Genomic DNA, 25,190 nt, shown 5'->3' with positions numbered 1-25,190 from the left:
AAGAAATGGAGGATAAGATGTGGGGATCGGAATTTGCAATATATGTATTTAAATTTAAAAAATTTTAAAAATGATAATTATATTAAAATTTAAAAATAAAACATAAAATTCAAGTCGCCATTCAGCGTCAACTTCAAAAAAAAAAGATAAAAGGATTTCCAATATGAAATAAAAAAGAAAAAAGACTAAAAAAACATATTAAAACCTTTAACTTAATAAAATATAAAAGTTAACTGATTTAATTAAAACTATTTTTAAAATTGTTGTTCTATTAAGTTGCCTCTCTTAAAAAAGGGTAATTAGTACTATATAATTGTATGAGTCTGGCTCTAGCATCCTTTATTCGATTATTTTATTATAATATTATCACACGTGTGGCGGGTTTTGGAAGTTGAAATTTGAAGCACACTTGCATTTTGCAAAATAATAATCTATGATATGGAGTTAATAATATCCCACAGCACTATAGGTTGGTAAATAACCATCTTCCACAGCACCCTTTTTATTTAATATAGTAGTAATATTAAAACCAACAGCTTCAAAACTTAAAAATCAACCATTCAAAACGACAAAACCCCTCAAGAATAATATGTTCTCCCAGTAACTAACTCACCGGAAAACTATGACGTCACCGCACCTCTTCTCTTTCTCCGTCTTCATCCTCCTCACCTCCAGCGTAAGCTCGCAACCGTTCTCAACTTCCGAGCATTCAACCTTGCTTAACCTCAAACAAACCTGGAACAATCCGCCGTCACTAACACACTGGAACTCCACGTCATCACCATGCACGTGGCCGGAGGTTCACTGCCGTAACGGCTCTGTTATCTCACTACACCTCAAAAGCATGAAGCTTACCGGTCACGTACCGCCGTTGGTATGCGACTTAACTAACTTGAAACAGATCACCCTACGTGACAATTTCCTCACCGGAGAGTTTCCTAGGGTTTTGTATAACTGCTCCAAGCTGGTTAAGCTAGATATCTCTCAGAATATGTTCGTTGGAACATTGCCGAGCGATATTTACCGGCTTTCGAAGCTCAAAACGTTGGAAATCGGAGCTAATAACTTCACTGGAGATATACCGCCTGCGATAGGGAATTTAACGTTGTTGAGTTCGTTGCGTCTGTACGATAATTTGTTTAACGGTGGTATACCTTCTGAGATTGGTAACTTAACAAATCTTGAAGTTTTAGAACTCGCGTATAACGGGTTTGCCAATCCGGAGATACCGTACGAGTTCGGGAAGTTGAAGAAGTTGAAGGTGTTATGGATGACGGAGAATAATTTAATCGGTAAGATACCGAAATCGATGGCGGGTATGACAAGTCTCGAGTCGTTGGACTTGAGTTTGAATAATTTGGAAGGTGAAATTTTGCCTGAATTGTTTCAGTTACAGAATTTGGAGGATATGTTCTTGTATAAGAATAAGTTGTCTGGCCGAATTCCAGTAGTGACTCCGTTGTTGAATTTGACGCGTTTTGATATCTCTATGAACAATTTAAACGGTTCAATTCCTAATGGTTTTGGTAAACTGTTAAAGCTTGAGGTTTTCAATTTGTACTCGAATCAGCTTTCAGGTCAGATTCCGGTAAGTATATCTAAAATTCGAACGCTAAGGATTTTTAGAGTGTTTAGAAACAACCTTACCGGAGAATTGCCGCCGGAGTTTGGACTTCACTCCAAACTCGAAGCGTTTGAGGTGTCCGAAAACGAATTCACCGGAAAACTGCCGGAAAATTTATGTGCCGGTGGGTCGTTGACCGGTGTGATTGCCTTTTCAAATACCCTCACCGGAGAATTGCCACGATCACTCGAGAGATGTGATCGGATTATCACTATCCAACTCTATGATAACAAGTTTTCCGGTGAGATTCCGTCGGGAATTTGGACTTTATCAAGTATTTCAAGTTTGAGGCTCACCGGAAACTCATTTTCGGGTGAGCTTCCGAGTAAAGTTTCCGGGAATCTATCTAGACTAGAAATTAGTAACAATAAGTTTTCCAGCCAAATCCCCCATGAAATTTCGTCTTGGGTAAAACTCAATGTGTTTAAAGCTAGTAGTAACAACTTTTCCGGAGAAATTCCGACGGAACTCACTGCTCTTTCAGAGCTAACCGTGCTTTATCTGGACGGAAACTCACTTTCTGGTGAGTTTCCGTCCCAGGTAAAGTCATGGAACTCGATAACGATCTTGAACCTGGCCAGAAACAAACTTTCTGGCCAGCTTCCTGCTTCGTTAGCTTCTTTACAAGATCTTCTAGACCTTGATTTATCTGAAAACCAATTTTCCGGGCCAATTCCATCACAATTCACCAATCTGAGACTCACATCTTTGAATCTTTCATCCAACAAACTCACAGGAAGAATCCCATCATCTTTAGATACCATTGCTTTTCAAAACAGTTTTTTCAACAACCCTAACCTTTGTTCCATTTCACAAATCTCCAACCTCCATAACTGTTTTACCAAACCCTCACACTCCAACAAATTCTCACCCAAAACCATATCCATGATAATAATATTATCCGCTTTTGTTATGCTTGCAGCCGTTTTGTCCGCTTTGTTCATGTTCAGAGACCGTGTGCACAACAAACCTAAACCGATTCTCACAACATGGAAACTTACCTCATTTCAAAAAATGGATTTCACAGAAACTAGCATATTGTCATGCTTGACTGAAGCCAATGTGATTGGGACCGGTGGTTCAGGGAAAGTGTACCGAGTTGGGGTTGGTCAACCGCGTGGTTATGTAGCCGTGAAGCGGATTTGGAATAATAATAAAGTGGATCAAGGTCTAGAAAATGAGTTCACATCTGAAGTTCAAATATTGGGATCGATTCGACACTCAAACATAGTGAAACTACTATGTTGTTTGTCTAGTCAGAACTCTAGGCTTCTGGTGTACGAGTACATGGTGCACCAGAGTCTAGACCGGTGGCTACATGGGAAGAAGAGAAAGTTGGGGCCTGGTTTGGTTCCGGGGTTTGTGTTGGACTGGCCGAGGCGGTTGCAGATTGCAATTGGTGCAGCCCAGGGGCTTTGCTATATGCATCATGATTGTTCGCCCCCCATTGTGCATAGAGATGTGAAGTCGAGTAATATATTGTTGGATTCGGAGTTTAAAGCGAAGATTGCTGATTTTGGAGTCGCGAGAATTTTGGAAAAGCAGAAGCCTGGTGAGGGTGATGTGTCTTCCATTGTTGGCTCATTGGGTTACTTTGCGCCTGGTAAGAACTCTTAGGAGCTGTTAAACTGATCGTGTTTGGGTACAAGGATCTGGAAATTGTGTTAGACATGTGAGACTAAACATGACACGGTGTTCATGGGTTGACACAAACATGACCGGTTTAACACAAACTTTATATTATATATTTTGCGCAATAATCGTCTAAAATTACAAATTTCTAAAATAAATGGATGCAAATTAATTACTCTAAATTATAAAAAAAACTGTCCAAAACCCGTTTAGACTAAACCAAACTGCAAATTTCGTGTAAGGTTAAGATTTCATGTCAATGAGTCAATCATATGTGTTACAGGGGTGTTCAAAAACTGTTGAAATGGTTGAACTGCCTAAACCGAGCCAAATTGGCTGGTTAGGAGAAGTTAGAAGTGAAATGGTTCGTTGTACGGTTTGAAAAACCAGGTTTTACAGTTTGGAATCGGCCGACAAAACTGCATTGGCCGAAATATTATAAAAGTGAATCTTTTAGTATAAGAATCAAATATTATAATAGGTTTAAGTATTTTTAGTTATAATACATGTATTACTACTTTAACCGGTTCTGTGCTATTGATTTTTTATAACTTTTTAGTAAAGCCTCTTAAAAGGTAAAAGCTTTGATCTTTTTTTTAAACCTACAATTTACTGTAACTTTCGAACATCTAAGGACTAAGGGTACGCTTTTGTGCTAAAAGAACGGCCCAAACTGCCAAAACCGAATTGTTTTGGCAGCTTTGGCTGGTCTGGCCAATCCAGCCAGTTCTGTTAAGACCGTTCAAACTGGATTGTAAACAACCGTTTTGTGTCATGACATCTCAAAACAACTATCCATTTTCTTATATGCGAAAAAATTATTTATGTTGAAAATTAAAGTTGAACTTAGCTAGTTAAGACTTAAACTCAACACTTGTTTAATTGCAGAGTATGCATACACTAGTAGAATAAACGAGAGGATAGATGTGTATAGCTTCGGTGTGGTCCTGCTTGAACTCGTAACGGGAAAAGAAGCCAACGAAGGGGATGAAGATTTGAACCTAGCCGAATGGGCATGGAAGCACTATGAAGAAGGCGGTTCCATGGTGGAAGCTTTAGATGAAGATATCAAAGATCCAGATAGTTGCATACAAGAGATGAGCACAGTGTTCAAGCTAGGACTCATTTGCACAAGCACCTTGCCTTCAAGTAGGCCATCAATGAAGGATGTTCTTGAGGTTCTTAGAAGATGCAACCCGCTTGATCAACTCCCGGAAGAAGTGAAACTAGCAAGAGAAGAGTTTGATGTTGCACCTCTTCTTTGGCGAGAAAGTTACGTCACGAGCTATCACAAAAATGAGGATTTCCTCGACACGAGTGTGTGATGTTTAGCCGAAAAGTAGCTAAACTCTGAGTGAGTGTTATTATTATGCACTATGTGAGAGATCTCTCTCTTAACGTATAGGAATACTGTCTTATGGTAATGAATGGTGTGTTGTACTATGAGTGTAGACATCAAAAGCAGTTGTTAAGATTGCAGACCCTGACAAGTATGAACAGTTTTATACGAGAAATTAAGTTGATTTGAGTAAAAGAAAAGTTGCTTATGAGTAAAAGAAATTAAGTTGATTCGAGTAAAAGAAAAGTTGCTTATGAGTTTAATTGGGTCTAGAGGTGCACATCAAAACCAGTTACCCAAACCAAAACTGAACTGGTTTGGACCTGATGGTTTGGAACCGGTTTAAAAGATAATGTGTAGGAACGGGTTTGGACCGATGTGGAACCAATTTGAACAGTTATTAACCAGCCATTAGGTCTACTAAGACTGCACGCTATGGGCTTGGTCGAGGGTGGTAAAGGGGGGAACACCGCAAAGGGGCGGTAAGGGAGAGGGCGGTGTGGTGAAGACCGGTGGTAAAGTAAAAAATGGTGGGACCATGTGTATTTCCCTCTCTCCCTCTCTCATACACACATGCATATATGTGTGTGTGTATAATGGGACGGTAACGAAGGTTCAGACCATTGCGGGACAACATTGTGAAAGGACTTTAAAGCCTCCGGTACCTATGTAACGGTGATGACACTGTGATGAGGCTTTAAAGCCCCCTCCATGTGAACAGCGTAACAGGCCAACTAGAGTTCGCTAAATATACAAATGGTTAAAATGGGTCACCATTATAAAACTGTTAGTTTTGAACGGTTTCAAGCAGGCACTACCCGTTAGCGAACCCATTATTATACTCTTCCTTTTTTTTCACTTTTTTTTTGTCTAAAAACGACCTATTTTTATTGAACTCGTTTTAACTCAAAACCATTATCAGCTCATTACATGACCCAATTGACTGAAATCTATTAGATTCCAAGACGCACAACTTATCATGACAGTAAGATTATGACACAAAACTTGTCTCAAACAACCATAAACATCAGTCAACACAAGAAGAAACTTCAAGGTCTAAACACAAGCCTTTTAGAGTCTAGCTGGATTACACACTATGCCATTGTACCATGTTCAACAACAAAACACAAGAGATTGACTGATTGATGCCACAAAGGTCACCCTCTGCTGCAACCGCATCACGCTCTCAACAACTTAAGCCGTTGATTCCAAGCTCAACCTGTCACAAACAAAAATAAAATTACTTAAAACCAATTAGCATCAATTATGAATATCACAAATTCACATACCTTATAGTGGGTGGTTGCATTGGTTCAGTATTTGCTCCATCCTCAGACTCCATTACAACATTCAGTTGAACTGGAGACTGCATACGATATTATAAACCAACAAGAAGCAAACCAGATAAGAAACATTAAATAACTATATCATATTTTTTATGATTCGCAGTGGTCGGTGCTCGCACAAGATCATACTGTCACAACAAAGGTTACAAATGCTTGAAGCACTACAAGTGATTTCAGCGTGAACCGAATATAAAATTCAAATTACAATTTGCAACCCAACTTTAATTGAACTTACCATTTACACCCTACACTTTTCACTTTGTTTTTTTATTCCTTTTTTTTGTGTCGCCAGGTTATGACACGTGGCACACACTTTTTTTGTTTTGTTCTTTTGTTAACTTTTAAAATATGGCGTTTTATAAAAAATCCGAATGTAAGTTGCAACGTGCTTATTTTTATCTACATTTTGATGTGAATTTTATTCAAAACCGAGTTTTCGGAATAATGTACAAGTCATCGAAGCACGAACGTACAAGCCGTCAAAGATACTTCAAGGTTTCTTCTAGTTCTTTTTTTCCTTTTTTTGCAGTTTTTGTTTTTCTCATACAACCTTTAAAAAATGATGCTTTATAAAATTCCAGAAATGTCATTTCGATGTGCTTATTTTTATCAACGTTTAAACATGAACTTTTTTGCAGGGTGAATGCTACTTATAAATTTTAATACCTCCACCATCACCCGGTTTTCGCCCACCGGTTAGTAGCATCTAGCTTCTAACTAGCTATTAAGTCAATATAGACACAAGAATATTGAAGCTTGAAAAACTGACCTCAGTAGTGAGTCCTTGAGTTATCAGGCCAGCAGTTTCAGGTGTTTGTTGGCTTCCTGAGGTCTGTTTCAGCAACTTACTAGGCCCAGCATCCTCGGTAGGAACATCTTCATCTCTCATCCTGGACAGTCTCTCAGAAGCTGGAGAGACCGAGCCTTGAACATCCTCAGTAGGGCCATCATCTCTCCTCCTGGATCGTCTCTCAGAAGCTGGAGAAACCGAGCCGTGAACATCCTCAGTAGGACCATCATCTCTCCTCCTGGATCGTCTCTCAGAAGCTGGAGAAACCGAGCCTTGAACATCTTGGTTTGACGTTATTGTAGATGGTTGTGGAGGGTGTCTTAATTGTCGATGACGTCTATGTCCTGACGGGAAAACATAAGCCGGAAGCTCTCTCCTACGCACATGTGACACAAAAATGTTCATCCCAGGTCTCCAATTATCATAACTGTTTACCTCTGACTTAAACTCTTCCACTGTTACACGAATATCAAACTGGTTGCTGTCTTGAACAATTACCCCCGGTTGCCTTTGCAGCCCCATAAAAAACGCACAATGTGAAAACGGCTTTGATGTATCAGCATACGGGGTTGGGAACGGGTGGCACTGCAATGTCGACTTTGTATCGCGCTCAATCTGAAAACACCACAGCATGGTACGGAAAACAGAGGTCAGATTTCATAAGAGCAGGTCGGCTTGTAAACAAACCGAGCATTCAGTGAACCGTCCGTGAAACGTTGAGCAGGAAGTTTGTTTATGCCCGTTTATTTAATAAATGAACGAACATGAACAAATCTTTTTGTCCATTTAGTTAAAGAAACAAACATGAACACATGTCTCATTCATTCATGAACGTTCGCTGGATATGTTTGTTCATTTACGTTCGTTCGGTTACGTTGGTTTAAGTATTCATTTAAAATACTTAGGCCATTTACAATTTAGTTTAATTTATGAAATTAAAATATCACCTCTTACTATTAGTCTAGTTAAATAAACGTTTACTTTTAATTGGTATTTAAAAAGTTGTCTTTGATCATCTATGCTCAATACTTCAATTATGTTTGTTAGCCTGCGATTGTCTACATTTGTGAATAGCTCGTTTATACTATTAGCATGTGAACATAAACAAAGACGAACATGAACATGAACAATTTCTTAACGAGCGAAAATGAACAAGAAAACCTCGTTTGTGCAATCGTTCATGTCCGATCGTTTGTTCGGTTAAATTAATCGAACGAACATGCCCCATTCATGTGCAGGCTGTAGGGGAAATCTGAACCTAACCAAATTCAAATAATGAATCAGGAATTCAAATTTGGGGTTGTCCAAACTCCAAATCGAATTTCTAATTCGAATTTAAATATCTTGAACTGATTCGATTCGAGTATCCCAAATTCAAACAGGCTTTTGAATTATGTCTAAGCTTTATGATATTATATATAACTAGATATTTGCTCAGGGATGTTTTTTTTTTTTTTTTGATAATTTTAATTATATTAGAATTTCTTTTATCAGTATTTTTAAATTTAGGATTTAGGGTTACTCAGAACTGATTTTTGCGAACTTATTCGAATTCAAAAGTTTAAAAACTTTCAAGTTCGAATAGCCCAAATTCGATTTGATGAGCACCCCTAAAAGGGTAGGTAGGTCGGTAACGGGTCAAAACAAGTCAATGTTAAAACGAGGAATGTAGTAGGCTATTAATATTAACGAAACTGACCTTCAAAGTAAGGAATCTAAGACGGGATTCCACCCATCCTCTCCATGAAAGCAGGTCATCAGCATCTGCAGCTACAGCATCTACCTGCAAGTAGTTTCTATACAACTCGAAAAAAGCACATGGTTCAAACAAAGCACTCCAATTTGCTCTGTTCAACTCGATTTCCTAAATCACATTAAAAAAGCAATATATCACCAGCAAAAGCATAATTAATAAAGTTAACAAAATAAAGGGTTTTAAGTTTTTACCTCGCAAACTCTGTTTCCAAAATGAAATTGCTCCACAATAACATGGAGAGTGCTTGTAGAAACATTGTAACTAGAGTTCATGCACGGGTATGCAGGAGTGATAATAGGCATAAGATGAGTGCGGTCACCCTTCCACTTGCGTGGGTCCCACACGGCAAATCCAAGATCGTCCTCTTCAATTGGGGAAAGCATGACCGGGTTGGGCCAACGCCAGTGTGTGTACACTCTGAAAAAACGGGAAACCAGCATACTAGGTATTGCATTGGGATAAAGCTGGCATACCTGAGCAACTAACAGAGCCCAATTAACACCACCAAGAAATCCCGTGACCTAATCAAAATCATCAAAATATAAACGGGTCAAAACAGTGAATGTTATGTGGTCAAACACGTTGGGCCAGATCTGGTTAGGACAACCCACAAACATTTTATAGTTTTATAAAATTAAAGTATCAAATAGAACTTCATAAAAAAATGCATCTTCTGACATAATCAGAACTTTTATATTTACCCATCTAGCTCGTTAAACATGACAAAGGACTCGAATAGATCAAAAGTCAAAACTAGGCATGGAAACAAAACGAACGTTTAATAAACCGTTCAGCGGGAAATTCATTTATATTTGTTTATTTAATAATGAACAACATGAACATACTTTTTTGTAGGTTCAGTTAAATGAACCATGAGCACATGTCCCGTTCACTCGTCTATGTTCGTTTGTTCACGTTTGTTTAAGTTTGTTTTTAGATATTTAGACCCTCTATAATTTAGTCTAGTTTTATTAATTTTTAGGCCCAACTGATTGATGTTCACTTTTACTTTTAATTAATATTCACTTTAGTTATGTTCACTCATTTATATTCAGTTATGTTCGTTTGTTTACGTTAGTGAACCATTTGTTTACACTCTTCCCTTTGCTGAGTTGCTTAGAGAGAGTTGTCTTGCGCCCCTAGCTATTCTCTACCTACCCACCTGTGTCGGTTTCAGGGGGTGACTCTATCGCAATCTATAAAATTCGCCTGGAACCCACAATCTATTCTGTCTTATCTAGAGGTCTATGCCCTTAACCACTGCGTATTTACTGACACACTATCTCACCTTAGGGTAGCCCCCTTATTTCAAATAGAATACCTATCCTATTAGCGGTGAAGCAGGAAAGATTCTTAACGAACGAACACAAACACTATCATTTTCTTGAGAAACAAACATGAACAAGAAAGCTCCGTTCTTTTAACAGTTCGTACTTGATTGTTTGTTGGTTAAAGTTCCATGAAAGAACACAAACATGCCCCGCTCGTGTTCGTTCGGTTCGTTTACAAGCCTAGTCAAAATTGTAACATCTAACAATATAGATAAACATAGAATGAAATCTTACATTCGAATAAACGCCACGCCTTTTAGCCCAAAACTTCAAACATCTTAATGTTGTGCAGAAGTTCTACATATTTCATGCCAGTTTAATAAACGTAAAAAAATCAATAATGTATATCTAACATTATATATAGACCAAAATACGTGCCTCCACATTTGGAACAAGTTTAAGAATCTGATCAACAACGCGGCATCCGTTAAGACTCCTCACGGTTTTTTCATCAGTGTTGTACAACACAGAGTTATGAGAAATGTCCAAATCCTATCACAAGTTAGTTTCACACGAGAAAAACCTAAACTCAAAAACAAACTATACATTTTCAGAAGGGCTAGGCATTTTGGCACTTACTTCTGGAACAATCAGTAGAGATACACTAGCATAAAGAAGATCAATAGATATCCCTTGAAACTTAAACTTCATCACAGGAACATGTGCATCCTCAATGGCCTGAAGGTCAGCCACTTCTTCCATTCCCAATAGTATATTATGCAATATTCTGAAAAAATCATGCTGATGAAAGAAATAATAAAAAGGTTAATTTAAGCACAAAGATGACCAAATCAAAATATAGAAAATACATTTTCAGCTAAATTATGTGATCACCTCTCGATTCACATATGATGGCCCAATGCAGAGTGTGTCAATGTCAGCGTGGGGGCCATGTACCTGTGACCAAATGGGTCATGCTTTTACCATCATTTATTCTTTTCATCTCCAAATATACAGATTTTACTTTTCATGTTTCAAGATTAAACTTATATAATTATATAATTACAGATAGGCCTGATAAAGAACCGAACGTTCAACGAACAGTTCGTGAACCAGTCAACGTGAAGTTTGTTTGTTTATTTATGTTTGTTTTTATTTAATAGACGAATGAACATTAACAAAACTTTTTGCTCATGAACGTTCGCTAGTTTAAATTCGCTTATGTTCGCTCATTTACGTTCGTTAATATATATTTATTTAAAATATTACCCATTACAATTTAGGCTAAATATTAGCTTTTAAGGCCCAGCACATTGTTGTGCACCTTTACTGTTAATTGGTATTAGCTCAGTTATGTCCGTTTGTTTACATTTCACGAACCATTTGTTTATACTATTATTAATAAACGAACATAAAAGAATACGGACTTCCTTTTTGTTAACGAACGAGCAAAAACGTAAAAGTATTGTTCTTTTAATTGTTCGTGTTCTATCATCTGTTCGGTTTAAGTTAAACAAACAAAACACAAATTTTTCAGTGTACACATAAATAATGGCAATTACCCCTAGGCGATAGGATCCAAAGGTGCGAACGATACCGTTTGCTTCCTCAACCATTTTTTCAGTGTACCCTTTTTGACGGGTCAACTGTTTCACCCAATCTTTGATAATCTATAACAAAAGAACGAAGTTACAAATTAAACAATGCATTTGTATCGTTAGATCATCAAAATGATATATGCGACGCGTCTAAGAAACAATGGCAGTCATGTTGATGAACATATCTATCAATACATGAACAGAAACGAGACATCATTTATCATTTTGGCAAAATGCTATAGTTTTGTTAATGAATTTTTAAAGTGATTTAAGGTCAAAGCAGTGATACAACATGCATAATATCAAAGACACCTACAGGGAAGGTCAAAGCAGTGATACAACATGCATAATATTAAACTATTCGGATAACATGATGATTTTATAAATTTTCATTTTTATAAGTCTTGTTGTATTATTAAAAATTGGTTTAGAATCTCTCTAATTTCACAACACATCCATGTGGTTGATTTATGCTTCGATTCACTCTTGTACTTCTACATATCTTGATCTTGTATACTTGCATTTTCAGCATGGTTCTAAACTTAAAGATGATTCCTTAAGTGTATAGGGACACATATGTGTAGTATGTGATTATCTTTAACAAACAAGTAATATTGCAAGGTACATAATCTTGATCATCATCAAACCAAAGGATTACTAGTTCAAATTTAAAGTTTAAACAATGTAGTGGCGCACACATTAAGATTGTATAGAAAAAAAAATTATAAAAGTTTTAACTATTCAAAATTTAGAAAAACCTGATCCAGACGACGAAGAACCTCTTCTCGTTTTGCAGTTTCTTCTGGGCCCTCATAAACTCCCGAGTCCCTCAAAAGCTTACAACATAAACAAATAAATTAACTTTTGTAAAAATGTGGTCAAAGGGTCAAAGCAAGACCATGGTCTACCTGTTCCAGCAGTGCATTCCTGCGAATGTCAACTGCAGTGGGTCCCGCACGTGATATTGGCTCCATCACACCATACTTCTTCACTTCCACCGTCTGTGGCAGTGGTGTTGGTGTTGGTGATGAACCATCTGTCTCAGAGCCCACCATCTCAAAGCAACCAGAACTCTACAGCAAACCTAAATGAATAACAAAAAATAACTGTTTTACCTTAACAGAAACATAACAAAAGAACAAATACTTTGAAAACCAAATCCACACTAATTCAAGATCAACGGAATTGGCATGTTGCAACAGGGTCCACAGCTTGTTATGATTGTAAAATAACTAAAAGCTACACCTTGATACATGTAACTTAAATGTAGAGTGAAATCTATCCCAAAAAAAAAAAAAAAGCAAAATTCAAAACCCTATATTTTCAACCTCGAAAACGATTTCAATTCTGAATGTTTGCAGTCTACGATGAACCGTATGACGTGTTACATTTAAAACAACTATTAGCTACATTTTGATCTCTGTGACCAAATGTAGATAATTTCAGAGAACAAATATACACACTTGTTAAAAATCCTAACAATAATCAAATGTAATTAAAATAAATTGGGATTCAAAAGCCTAAATTTTCAACTTTGGAAGATCATGAACCCTAATAACACACCCCCAAAAAAAAAAGGTTTGAACACTAAATCCAGACTAACACAAGACCTGTCGGTATAAACGAAATATATGATCATTAAACAGATAAAAACCACATTTTGATCTGTGTGAGGAAATGTTGAAATTTTCAATAAAACAACTAGCTATACACAGTTGTTAGTCATCAATGAATTAAAATACAAATACAGAGTGCAAATTCAAAACCCTAAATTCTCAATTTTGGAGATCATGAACCCTAAAAACCCTAAGCAGCAGCAGCATCAAATTTAGGGCAAAACCCAGAAAGGAAAGAACAATAAGTAATCATCTAATAATCCAGTTGGATTTCAATAAAACCCGTGTAATTATTATTATAATAATGAGTGGATTGAATTGGATGGTTAATGAGGAAAGAAATGAATGAATGGATCTAAAGAAAGAGATTTATTTGTGGAGTGAATGAGAACCTGAACGTCATACGGTGCATCGTAGACGGAATTGATTTCTTCCTTCCGGTGCTGCTTTTCTGATATTATTATTATTATTATTATTATTATTATTATTTGAGGTTTGGAGACTAACAAGTCAAACTTTTTATTTCATCGATTTCTCTTAGCTCTACTTTTTACTTTTTTTTCTTTCAATCTGCGACTTTTTATTTATAAAATTTTTATTTTTGTTATGAAACAGCCCGTTATTACATCATCAAATCCTTAATTAATTACCTTGACTAGGTGTTAACTATCATCAATGCTATAATTTAGCGTTTCATAATCTTGTAACTATATAATGTAAACAAAAGCTTGCTTGGCTTGCTGTAGCCTATTTTTAGACTTGGTAAGCGTAAGCTATTGTTGTAGGCTCGAGAAGGGTAGGCTCGCAACTTCGCTTAGCAGAAGAGCCTGACTTTCTATAATTAGTCAAGCGCTAACGTCTAACCAGGCTTTGAAGGGATAGGGAAAGGGAAGAAAAGAAAGAGAGCCACTCCTTTTAGGAGCATGGCTCGTTCATTCACTTGCTCATGAACTCGTAGCTTCGCTAGAAGCTACGAAGGGGGGCCTCCGCCTAGGAAGGGGAGAGTGGTTGAGTGGTCAAAAGCGACAGACTGTAAATCTGTTGAAGTTTTTCTACGTAGGTTCGAATCCTGCCTCTCCCACTTGTTGTTGACTTTAGGGAAGAGAAAAGAGGCACTCGTCAACGTAGGAAGGCCAACCGAGCGAAGCTCCTTTGGTCGTTCCGTGAAGTTCAATTGTATTAAATAGCCAAGGGGAGACTTTCTTAAAAGTTATTATCGTTCTCCTCTGCCACATCCTAAAAACGCATCACGAGGATTTTCTTGACGTGTGGAGGAACATCAAAAGACAAGCTTGGCCACCAGAAGTTGGTCGTATAAAGCTTGTTATAAATTTTTCTTGCTATAAGTGCTAGATTACCTCCAAGTTCAACCTATGTGGTGAAAAACAACACTTATGACGACATGTTCAACAAGACATTCACCATATTTTATGTGTTCTACCCATGACCAGTCAATTGTACTGGTACATTCCCTGAAGCGAATACGACTAACTTACAAGATAAGTATATAAGAAAGAAGTTGCGGCCCCAGTAGAGGCCATACGTGTAGACAATCACGATCAAAAGCTCGTAATCAGTGGTTTAAATTAGCATGGCATAGCGAAGACATCAAGAGGGAAATATAATATATGCTACAAAATATGTCTTATATTCTAGTAAATTATGAAGAAACTTAAAAGAATTTAAATATATATTCTAATAAACAGTTATGACATTGAAACCGTGATCGAGAAGAATATTAAATATTTTCAATTTACATATGATAAATATGACCTGAATATCATATTTGATCTTTTGTTTACCTTTTAAAAGCTCTTCACATCTGATTCTTAATATATATTTATTCAATTAAACAATATTTTTCTTTTATTATTTAATTATTTTTCTTTCACTCGGAATCCGTACTCACTGTTTTCAAAAATCGAATAGTGAAAAGGCTGATAAAAAAATTTTGCTTTTTTTATGGGATGTGAGGTTTCTTTATGAATGGATACTCATATTTGATCTTTTGTTTTATGTTTCCTTTGTCACACATACCCGATTTATTTAAACTAAGTTTTACAAAAATAAGTGGCAAGAAAAAAAGAAGAAAAAACAGATAAGATATTATTAAACAAGAGGCGTCGAAAGTTGCTGGCACGTGTTACAAAGAGATGTGATTACTGTCATGCATGAAAATACTTTGTATATACCTATTATTATCTTTCATCTAACTACTATATTAAAGTAATGCATAGTTTTCACATGGCATTTAATTAAGCTATCCACATAATATTCCACTTTAACAATTTCTAAAAGTATAATTTACACCTAATAACCTATTTAATTTTAATAATTATCATTTATATAATTACTAACAAAGTTACAAATATAACTTTAAATGTTGTATTAAATGAGGTTTTTATATAGCTATGAATTATAAAATTTTATTTATCATTATTTATATCTTATGAACCCAGGTATACCCAGGTATGCTAGTATGTCTATTATTAAATTTAATTTTTTTGTTGCATTTTTTAACCACCCGTGTATTACACAAGCTATATCCTAGTTAATAATAATCACGCGAAACGTTTTCATTTACCGATGAAGAAACACAAGAGTTATAATGACTTAATTACCCTTGTTGTGATCATGTCACATGATACGATCCATTAAAGTTAGTGGAAATTGCTGATCAAGAGTTTCATGAGAATTCTAACAATGTAAACACATAAGAAAAAATAAATAAATAAAAGAGACTGCAATATGATGGGTGTGAACAAAGCTTGTTAAGAAGATATTAGTTTTGATGTTGATGAAACACGAGTTTAACATGGGCTGAATAGCCATTTCCGTAGGGTGCGATTAACCGATCTGGGACCATATCTCGTTAGATGTAAAATTTAGAAATACATAAGGAAAAAGGATCTTAAATTTTTAAGAATTTTTCATTTTCATATCTGAAACAAATCATCGCATTAACCATTAATAAATCTGGATATTAATATCATTTAGTCGGTTTAAGAATCAGATTTAATTTCATCTCAAAACATTTAAATGAACGATTATTACTCAAAGTGATTGAATGGATGGTAAACATCAAACCTGGATATTGTTCAAGTAGTAAAATGGTTGATCCTTGAAAATAATGTGCATTTACCTTATGGATGTTCTTCGTTTACACCTTGCTTCGTTGAAGAGGTTTTTAGAATTTTGTGAGTGGTACTAGCTAAATGTCTTGTGTCTATTTATTAAGAGTCAATTTTCGGTGAGCTGCCACGTTTTATAATCGACACGTCTCGTATTAACAAATGTCAGTATATTTGTTTTAACATTCAACACGCACATTAAATCTACATTGTCATACTTAATAATTATTTATAAATTTAGGAGTAAATTACAGTTTGCATCGATGTGGTTTAGGAACGGGAGCAACTTCACTCCTCCCACGAAATTTGAATTGGTTGAGTCCCTTTGTTTTTTTAACGGGATCACTATGAATCTCTCAGGCTATTGTCCGTTAATAACACCGATAAACGGAGGGGCAAAATCGATATTTCACCCCCGTATCAGAACCTTGCGTTTAATCTTCGCTTCACCTTCCCATATACATTCAATATGCATCCCTCATCTTTCCATCTTCATCGCAACCATCAATAACCACCAACCCCACCTTCATCTCTGTTGATCGTCACCACCATGACCATGTTCATCTTCACCACCATCACTGACCACTATGTAGCATCCTGGAAAATTTCGTATCAAATTTGCCAACTTTGAAAGTTGAGGGACCAATTTGTAGACATGTGAAAGTTAAAATCTAGGGTCTAATATGCAATTGTGGAAATTTCGGATTTGACGAACCGTATAAAGGATTATAAGGCCCATCTAAAGACTAACTTAATGTAACATCCCATTTTGTGGATAAAAGTAAAATTTTTGAAATTTAATTTTCAAATATTGGTACACGAGTAAATAATGAGTAAATTGACCCACTAAAATACGAGACGTTTAAACGAGCATTTGGTCATATCTAATTATGTTTAAATATATAAAATAAAAACTAAATAATAAAAAAATTATTATTGTTATAAAAAATTTTGGGGGGAACGAACAATTTAGTTTTGCTATATTAATTGAAAATAATAATAATAATAATAATAAAAGTTTATTAAAAGAAAATACATATCTATTATTGCTTGCCACCGTCGACGACCCACCATCACCTTTCATCTTCGTTAAACCAATGGTCAACCACCATAGGTCAATGCCCAAACCCAAAATTTGTAACTTGAATCTGTCTCTTTCGTTCTGAAACCCAGATCTAAACCACTATCGAACTTGATACAGGTAGATTGAAGATGGAGATGAAGGGTGGTAACTGAAAACCTTGGCTTAACAGAACTGCAAATCCAAAGAGAGAGAGACGCAAAGAGAGAGAGTCGCATCCAGACTTACGAGAACTGTTGGAAATGATGTACAGAGATGATGGCGAGTGTGTAAGACCATGAAATAAATGACAAATGCTGGTGATGGTGTAAAGCGGTGATTCGATGATAGGGGTTGTTAAAAACGATGACCCTTTGGACCGGAGGGATTGCACTTTTTTAAGGTTTATAATACCAAATTGTGGGTTTTAAATTTAGTTTTTTTTAATGTATTTTGTTTATTTGATTTTTTTTAAAGATTTTCGTTAATATTAAACAATGGTACTTAATTTTAGTTTTAGAGAAATGGGTAAATTAGCCAATTAATAGGTTTATTTTAGTGTAATGGACATACATATATATATATATAAGGAGAGGATCAAAGGAGAACTCCTTTTTAAAAAGAGAACTAGAAAACTAATAAAGAAATATTTTATTGTTAAAGAAGGAGTTCTCTTTTGGTAAAAAAAAATATATAGGCTGAAAAAAAATGTAAAAATATTTTTTGATTAAATTAAAAATATTTTTTTATTAGTTCTCTAATTCTCTTTTTAAAAAGGAGTTCTCTTTTGATCATCTCTCTATATATATATGTATATAATATATATGTGTTAGAGAGGGGAAATATTTAATTGTTGTTTAAACTTTGGGGAAATCTATATATCTATAATATATATAAATGAAAACCCAAAAATCCTATGTGTCGCAATGTGGTCGCTCTTACTTTTTATGGAAGCCACCAGATTTCTTGATTTTTAAATGGATGCCTCTCATTGATTTAACCCAAATTCATGGGTATGGATCTTACCAAAAACCAGATAGCTCTTAAACGGGTTATAACATCTCATTAAATTAAAAATTAATCTTACCAATTATTTGATATGAAAATCCAACAAAATAGGAATATACTAAAATTTAATATCCAATTTAAAAAGAAAAATATATTATTTATAATTAATAAACAATTTTATAGTAAAAAACATAAGCGAGTCATGGGTCACCAAATCCAGATAGCTTTTAAACGGGTTATAACATATCATTTATTTATGAAACCCTTTCATCATCAAACCCTAAGTATATTATTAACTTTCTTACAATAAAAAAAAATAAAATCCAAAAATAAATATTAAAAAATTAAAAATGTAAAACAACCATTCTCTCAAGCCATCATATTATTTTATTTGTAAATGAAGGCTTATCACGCATTTGACCCGAATTCACGAGTAAAGGTCTCACCAAACCCAGATAGCTATTAAATTTAATCTCATCAAATATATGATATGAAAAATAATCTCATCAAAAAGTAATCTCGGTATATTAAAAAAGTAATCTCATCAAATATTTGATATGAAAATTCTATAAAATAGGAATACACTAAAAATTAATATCCTATTTTATTTTAAAAAAAAGATATTATTTATAATTAAGAAAACAATTTTATAATAAAGAAAGTAAACGAGTAATGGGTATTACCAAACCCAGATAGTTTTTAAACCGGGTTATAACATATCATTTATTTGTGAAACCATTTCATCATCAAACCTTAAGTATATTAATTATTAACTTTCTTACAATAAATAAAATTAAAATCAAAATATACATATATAAATATTAAAAACGAATAACGTAAAACAATCCCGTAATACGGGGGATAAAATCTAGTCTATATATATAATATTAAAGCAATACATTTTACTACATTCCTGTTGGATGGTTTTAGTAATTTCTATAAATAAGAATGCATTCTTAGAATTTTCTTCTAGTTTAATAAATGAAAAATAAAAATTAATATTCAATATTGGAAGGCCTCTAAATGCAATCAAAGTTGGTGGTAAATTTCCAAGTTTCCATAATGTCAAATTTGACCTTAAGTTCTACAACAATAAATCACACAATGACATTAGTTATCTAACTAATATATTAAAGCAAAACCAATTTGTCTAATTATCCTTCTCTTAAGGTGTCCACCTAATATTCCATGTCATCCACTTTCCATGCTTATAATTTCCACATAATTAATCAATTAATTTTAATCATAATGCTAATTAACATTTAAACCAATATATAACACAAGCATTGGTCAAACTTAACATTTAAAGTTTTGAATTCATAACTTAACATTTTTTTGACCAACCTAAATATAAAAAATTTCAATGTTTAGATTACATAGATACAGAAGGCAAGCAGGTAACAAGCTGCACCGCTACCCCTTTTTGAATTGCAAAACCCAATCTTTTAAAAACTGCATTTGCTGATCTTCGAGTCATAACATTACTATGCATGACCCGCTGAACACGGATAAGTAACTCCACAGCTTCAGGCACGCGGAAACCAAAAGTGTCAAAAGCAAAAGGAATATATACATGTTAATTGTTAAGACACGCGTTAACATTTACTTTGACTTTATTACATCTAATTAATATATTAAAGGAAAATCAATTTGTCCACTTGTCCTTCTCCTAGGGTGTCCACCTAATGTTCCATGTCATCCATTTTTCATGTTTATAAATTCCACATAATTAATCAATTAATTTTAAGCCTAATGCTAATCTTCTTACTAAACTATTAAAGCAAAACAAGATATCCACGTGGCCTTTAAACAGGATGTCCACATAAGCTTACAAGGTTTTCATCTCTAAAATCGCCACATAATTCACTAATTAATATTTTCTAGAATCATAACCTCACTAATTAATGCTTTCTATAATCATAACCAACTATTTCCTTTTAAATGATTTAAAAACCAATTTTGACTACAATTAATTATTTATAACTAATTTTTGCTACCTTTTTTAGTATGACTATTACTTTAGCAATTCAATGATTTGTATATTTATACAGTTTTTCATTCACACCATTTATACATATTTTCCTACAACTTGTGATTTTGCAGAAAACAATTTAAAGAATTCTTATGATATATATATATGACGTTTGAAATTTTTTTCACCTGTATGTAACACGGGCCACTATCCTAGTTATAAATAAACAAAAAAACATGAATATGTATGCACACACATATATAGAGGCACATTCTTTTCAAAACCAACCGTACGTTGAGAACCGCATAAGACATGTACATTTGCTTGAACGAAAAAATAAATAGCATTTAACCTATAACACCATTTCCTAAAATAAATGTTTTTGCTTTACATACTTATTTGATTTTTAAAATTTCATAGATTATATTTAATAACATGTTAAAAAATATTTTTTTCAACCCATGTTTTATATTTTAACCCTTGTCGTGTTGTACACGGGTCAATAATCTGGTATGTAATTAAAGATGTTAGAAAGGAGAAATATGTAAATGCCCCAATAATAAATGATATTAGACTTACCAAGGCCATATTGAAACATTAATAATTAATAAAAATAATATGGTAACCCAAGAAAAGGAAACGAGATTTATATGGAATAGCACATTAATAAAGAACATTTGTATGAAGAATTGTGGAAATATTATTATGAGAATATGGAACACATTTAATATGGAAACAAGATCAGGTGGGAATATTATTATACTCGTGGTAAACTGAATTTAGTGGTGGTGCACCCATAACTAATGTTTTCACACCCGATCACCCGGATGCCTTATTGGGTTAAAGGCCGGACCTGGGAAGGCGGATCGATGTTTGACTCGGATAGCGTCATAAATAATTTATATATATAGGGGTGATCAAAAGTATCCGAATCCGAATCTGTATCCGAATTATCCGATTATCCGTATCCGAACTATCCGAAATTTCAGATATCCGAAAATTCGGATATCCGAAACCCGGATATCCGAAAATTCGGATTCGGATAGCATTTTTGGGATTTTTCGGATAGTTCGGATATCCGAACTATCCGAAACATTAAATTTAATATTTTTAAAATATATATTATATACCAAGATATAAGATATGAAACCCTAATTCCCAACCAAACACAAACTTAACGCCGCTTCAATAGTTCAGTGACTCCCACTGCTATCCAATCGTCTGTAGATTCTCACGTCCGCACGCCGGCCGCTGCTACAGCCTATACTCTGTCGGTGCGTCGGTGGTGGTCTCAGTCGTTTCTCCGACTCCGGCGCTCCATTCCGGCTACACTACTATAGTACTATTCGGATGTAACCAGCTGTATAATTTAATTGGGCATTTGGTTTGTTTATACTCTTGTCGATTATCTAAATTATTTGTACATTCTATTCAAGAATACAACTAAAATATCATAAGTTGTGCCGTTGTGGTGTTCCACATCTTCATTATTAGTGTATTACAGATTTACAAAAACTCTAGTTTTGAAATAGCTTCTTTCATTATTTTTTTTAAATTTTCGGATATCGTTTTATTATCTGAACAGATATCCGAAATTTTGGATACGGATTCGGATAGTGAAATCCACTATCCGAAATGTTCGGATATCCGAAGTTTGGATATCCGACTTTGAACACCCCTATATATATATATATAATTCATATACATATAAAAATAATAATAACCAAAAATAATAACAATAACAAACTTTAATGTTTATTTATGTTTTATGCATTGCTTTTTAAATATATATGATTTATGTTTGATTAATAAAGACATCAATGAAGCTTTGTTGGTTGACTCCTAGGGTAATTATTAAAGTTTCTATCTCTGAAATTACCTAAGTTCGAATCCCAGCATACACATTTCATTTTGATTTAATGAAAAATGGGTTTTACCGGGTCCCGGTTCGACAGGCCGGGCTGGGACTGGTTTCTAAATGGTGCCCATAACCGACTTGAACATGCACTCGCATAAAAGTGGGTCCTATTTGATGTTTGCAACTTGCAAGAAATGGCAGTGACTAAAACAAATATCCCGCAGGTGCTCGCAATAAATCAAACGAAGGTGTATGATTGTTAATTACATCATCCGAGTTAATGTACGGTCCGACCTGTGATCTAGTAAGAAGTCCAGGTTGATGTCCAGTCTAGGTCTGATAACATCGGTGTTTGCCTAGTTAAATTAATTCACCTAGTGACGCTTCTTTTATTCAATAGATAAGAGCCATGGACATTTTATAGACCAGGCTGCATGCTAGCATCTTTTTATTTTCCTTTTAATCCATAGTCGCCACCTCGAGAACTCCTCTTCTCCCTTTTGATAATTGCCGATCAAGTCTTAGTTATGTGACGTGGCCTTTGTATTTAGTTATTCTCTATTGTATCCTTCTTGTTTCATGTCCACCCACTTTAATTACTCTTTTCTTTCACTCTTGTTGGCCCATTCTGTTTGACATATTCACCATTCTTGTTTTGGGCTTGCAATTAAATTGCTAAATCTCATTAACAAACATTTTAATTTTAACTTTTTTTTCCTGCCTAAACATACAAACAATCAAATGCATGCATCACAGATATTGTTGTTGTTATTGTTATTATTATTATTATTATTATTACTACTACTATTTTTTATATTAGCTAGTTATAAATATTATGAGAACCATTTCACTCATTTTAACTTGTCCAAATAATTTCATGCACCATCGTATTACGTCTTTCAATTTGACATCGTTGGGATACTTTGCTCATTCCTAAAGAAGTTATCAGGATCAACTCTAGTCTTCACACTTGCCAGCCTCTTGTAATTTGTCTCTGAGAAATACTTATGCCCATAGACCATTCCTTCAATATAAGCATTCCTTCCATGGTTGTTGATACCAATATCCAAATCTCTATAGTTGAGAAATGCTTCTCTAGGGTTCTTCGATACAAATGGAGTCATGTATTCATACATCAACCTTGTGAAATTCAAGTATCTATTTGCTGCTTCATCACCAAGTTCGTCCCAGATTACTACATATTGAATCTTCGCTATGTTACCCGATCGATGTGGAAAGGGCTTTGCAAATTCTGATATTTCATTCATTCTTCCACCGTATGGGTTGAAATCCAATATTTGACTTTTGAGTTCTTTCATCCTTTTAAATATGAACTCAAATCCTTGTTTAGTAATAGGGTTTTGCACATAATCAGATTTGATCTTAAGTGGTTTGAGATTTTGAAGTGTATGGATTAAGAGAGCTGTGGTCGGAGTACCAATGGCAAAGCCCGTGTAATAAAGAATCGATTCAACCCAACTCATTTCAGTACAATCTGATTCATGTAACCCTAACTCAGGGAAATCTTTGTTGAATAGAATCACAAGATTCCTCGAGTTTCCAAGGTACAACGTTGGGAAAATAGCATGGATTTTCTTTTCACCATTTGTATCTTTGGTGACATTAAAATTCATTCGAATGAAAATATTGTTATCTAGCTTGTCAGCAACTTGGACCCACCGTTCGGCGATGGTGCTAAGATTTTGTTCCTCGGTTCTTTGGATGGTAAAGACTGTCACGGTTTCTGGAACACGAACCAATTTAATTTTGTAGGCCAGAACCACCCCAAAACTAACACCACCACCACCCGTGATGGCCCAAAACAAATCTTCACCCATACTCTTTCTATTCAAAATCTTGCCATTCACGTCGATTATTTGAGCGTCAATAATATTATCAACGGATAAACCATATTTCCTCATCAAGTTACCATAACCACCACCACTAAAATGCCCACCAACGCCAACCATCGGGCAAACGCCAGCGGGAAAGCCATGTTTGTTACTTTTCTCGGCGATTCGATAGTAAAGTCACCAAGAGTCGCACCGGCTTGGACCCATGCGGTTTCTTGTTCGATGTCCACGTTTATCGACCTTAAATTGAACATGTTGACAATAAAGAATGGTTGATTCGTGTTAGTAAGGTAGGAAAGACCTTCGAAATCATGGCCACCGCTTCTTGTTTTCATTAGCAGACAGTTTTCTTTTCCACACACAACAGCTGCCTGAATGTGGGAAACATGTTCAGCGGTGATGATTACAAAGGGTTTTGGTGTTGTAGATTCATTGAACCGACCATTTCTGATGTAGTTTTGCAACACAGTGGGGAAAGATGAGTTTCCGGGAGTGTAGACCTCTCCGGTGTTCAGGAACGAAGAGTGCGCTCGGTCATTTAGACATTGAATGAAACTATCTATAGCAGAAGTTGCATAAGATTGGGTTGAGAACAACACAAGGAGAGTTAAAATGAAAATTTGCATGTTAAAAGAAAATATGTTTGCTGTTTTAGCATGGTTTGAGGTTTCTTGGTGCATGCAATTTATAGACAATCAAAACTCATAATATATTTATGATGAAAAATCATATGGGTTTTAAGATGAATTTTCCTTTAATATGAACAATTAATTTAACAAATGTTTAAACATAAATGAAAAGATTTTAATTACAACAATAAATAACTTATTTCTTCAATTAATACAATTAATAAGCCATTAATTTCTTTCCCAATTAACATAACCAATAAAAGTAAATTAATTAAAAAGTATAAATATAAAACCTTTATAATTCTCTTTTAAATTATATGGGAGATATGAGGGATGACCCTGGCTTGCCAGGGTTCAAGTCCTGATCTCACCCGGTTTTACCGGCTCCTCGCTGTCGTGAGAGGTAGGGGGTTCAAACCTCACTATCACCAATTTATATGGGAGATATGAGGGATGACCCTGGCTTGCCAGGGTTCGAGTCCTGATCTCACCCGGTTTTACCGGCTCCTCGCTGTCGTGAGAGGTAGGGGGTTCAAACCTCACTATCATCAATTTATATGGGAGATATGAGGGATGACTCTGGCTTGCCAGGGTTCGAGCACTCACTTTATTAGTGAGAGGTAGGGGGTTCAAACCTCACTATCACCAATTTATATGGGAGATATGAGGGATGACCCTGGCTTGCCAGGGTTCGAGTCCTGATCTCA

General features: G+C 35.0%; 2 protein-coding genes, 1 non-coding gene and 1 pseudogene across 3 annotated transcripts; 2 read left to right on the top strand and 2 right to left on the bottom strand.

Moving 5' to 3' along the window:
• Positions 1–622: 622 nt before the first annotated feature.
• LOC143573539 (uncharacterized) lies at positions 623–4,581 on the top strand. Its single transcript, XM_077058391.1, has 2 exons — positions 623–3,227; positions 4,145–4,581. Exons 1-2 carry the CDS (start codon positions 623–625, stop codon positions 4,579–4,581), a joined length of 3,042 nt encoding a protein of 1,013 aa, XP_076914506.1.
• Positions 4,582–5,600: 1,019 nt separating this feature from the next.
• LOC143573540 (nuclear poly(A) polymerase 2-like) lies at positions 5,601–13,425 on the bottom strand. The gene is made up of 13 exons (XM_077058392.1): positions 13,365–13,425; positions 12,265–12,440; positions 12,115–12,192; positions 11,321–11,428; positions 10,653–10,715; positions 10,398–10,559; positions 10,197–10,310; positions 10,053–10,115; positions 8,679–9,008; positions 8,431–8,595; positions 6,711–7,346; positions 5,885–5,961; positions 5,601–5,814 (listed from the first exon to the last, which is right to left on the bottom strand). Exons 2-13 carry the CDS (start codon positions 12,409–12,411, stop codon positions 5,790–5,792), a joined length of 1,968 nt encoding a protein of 655 aa, XP_076914507.1. The 5' UTR covers positions 12,412–12,440; positions 13,365–13,425; the 3' UTR covers positions 5,601–5,789.
• Positions 13,426–13,970: 545 nt separating this feature from the next.
• TRNAY-GUA (transfer RNA tyrosine (anticodon GUA)) lies at positions 13,971–14,053 on the top strand. Its single transcript has one exon. It is a non-coding gene; the product is annotated as a tRNA-Tyr (tRNA).
• Positions 14,054–22,900: 8,847 nt separating this feature from the next.
• Positions 22,901–24,480, bottom strand: LOC143573538 (berberine bridge enzyme-like 8 pseudogene; annotated as a pseudogene).
• Positions 24,481–25,190: the final 710 nt, after the last annotated feature.

This window comes from Bidens hawaiensis, unplaced genomic scaffold, assembly GCF_021521415.1.
Source record: "Bidens hawaiensis isolate Kalapana, Puna unplaced genomic scaffold, B.hawaiensis_p1.1 tig00026585_1, whole genome shotgun sequence".
Classification (NCBI taxonomy): Eukaryota; Viridiplantae; Streptophyta; class Magnoliopsida; order Asterales; family Asteraceae; genus Bidens; species Bidens hawaiensis.
Note: the sequence above shows the minus strand (reverse complement) of the source record. Positions and strands in the feature narration are given on the sequence as shown.

Bases quoted from the DNA above. Each gene is read 5' to 3' on its own strand.
- LOC143573539 (XM_077058391.1), top strand. From the start codon at position 623: ATGACGTCACCGCACCTCTTCTCTTTCTCCGTCTTCATCCTCCTCACC. The intron at 3,228-4,144 runs GTAAGAACTCTT...GTTTAATTGCAG, and splicing joins ATTGGGTTACTTTGCGCCTG to AGTATGCATACACTAGTAGA.
- LOC143573540 (XM_077058392.1), bottom strand. From the start codon at position 12,411: ATGGTGGGCTCTGAGACAGATGGTTCATCACCAACACCAACACCACTG. The intron at 10,560-10,652 runs GTGATCACATAA...TTCTTTCATCAG, and splicing joins CATCATATGTGAATCGAGAG to CATGATTTTTTCAGAATATT. The intron at 8,596-8,678 runs GTAAAAACTTAA...AATGTGATTTAG, and splicing joins TTGGAAACAGAGTTTGCGAG to GAAATCGAGTTGAACAGAGC.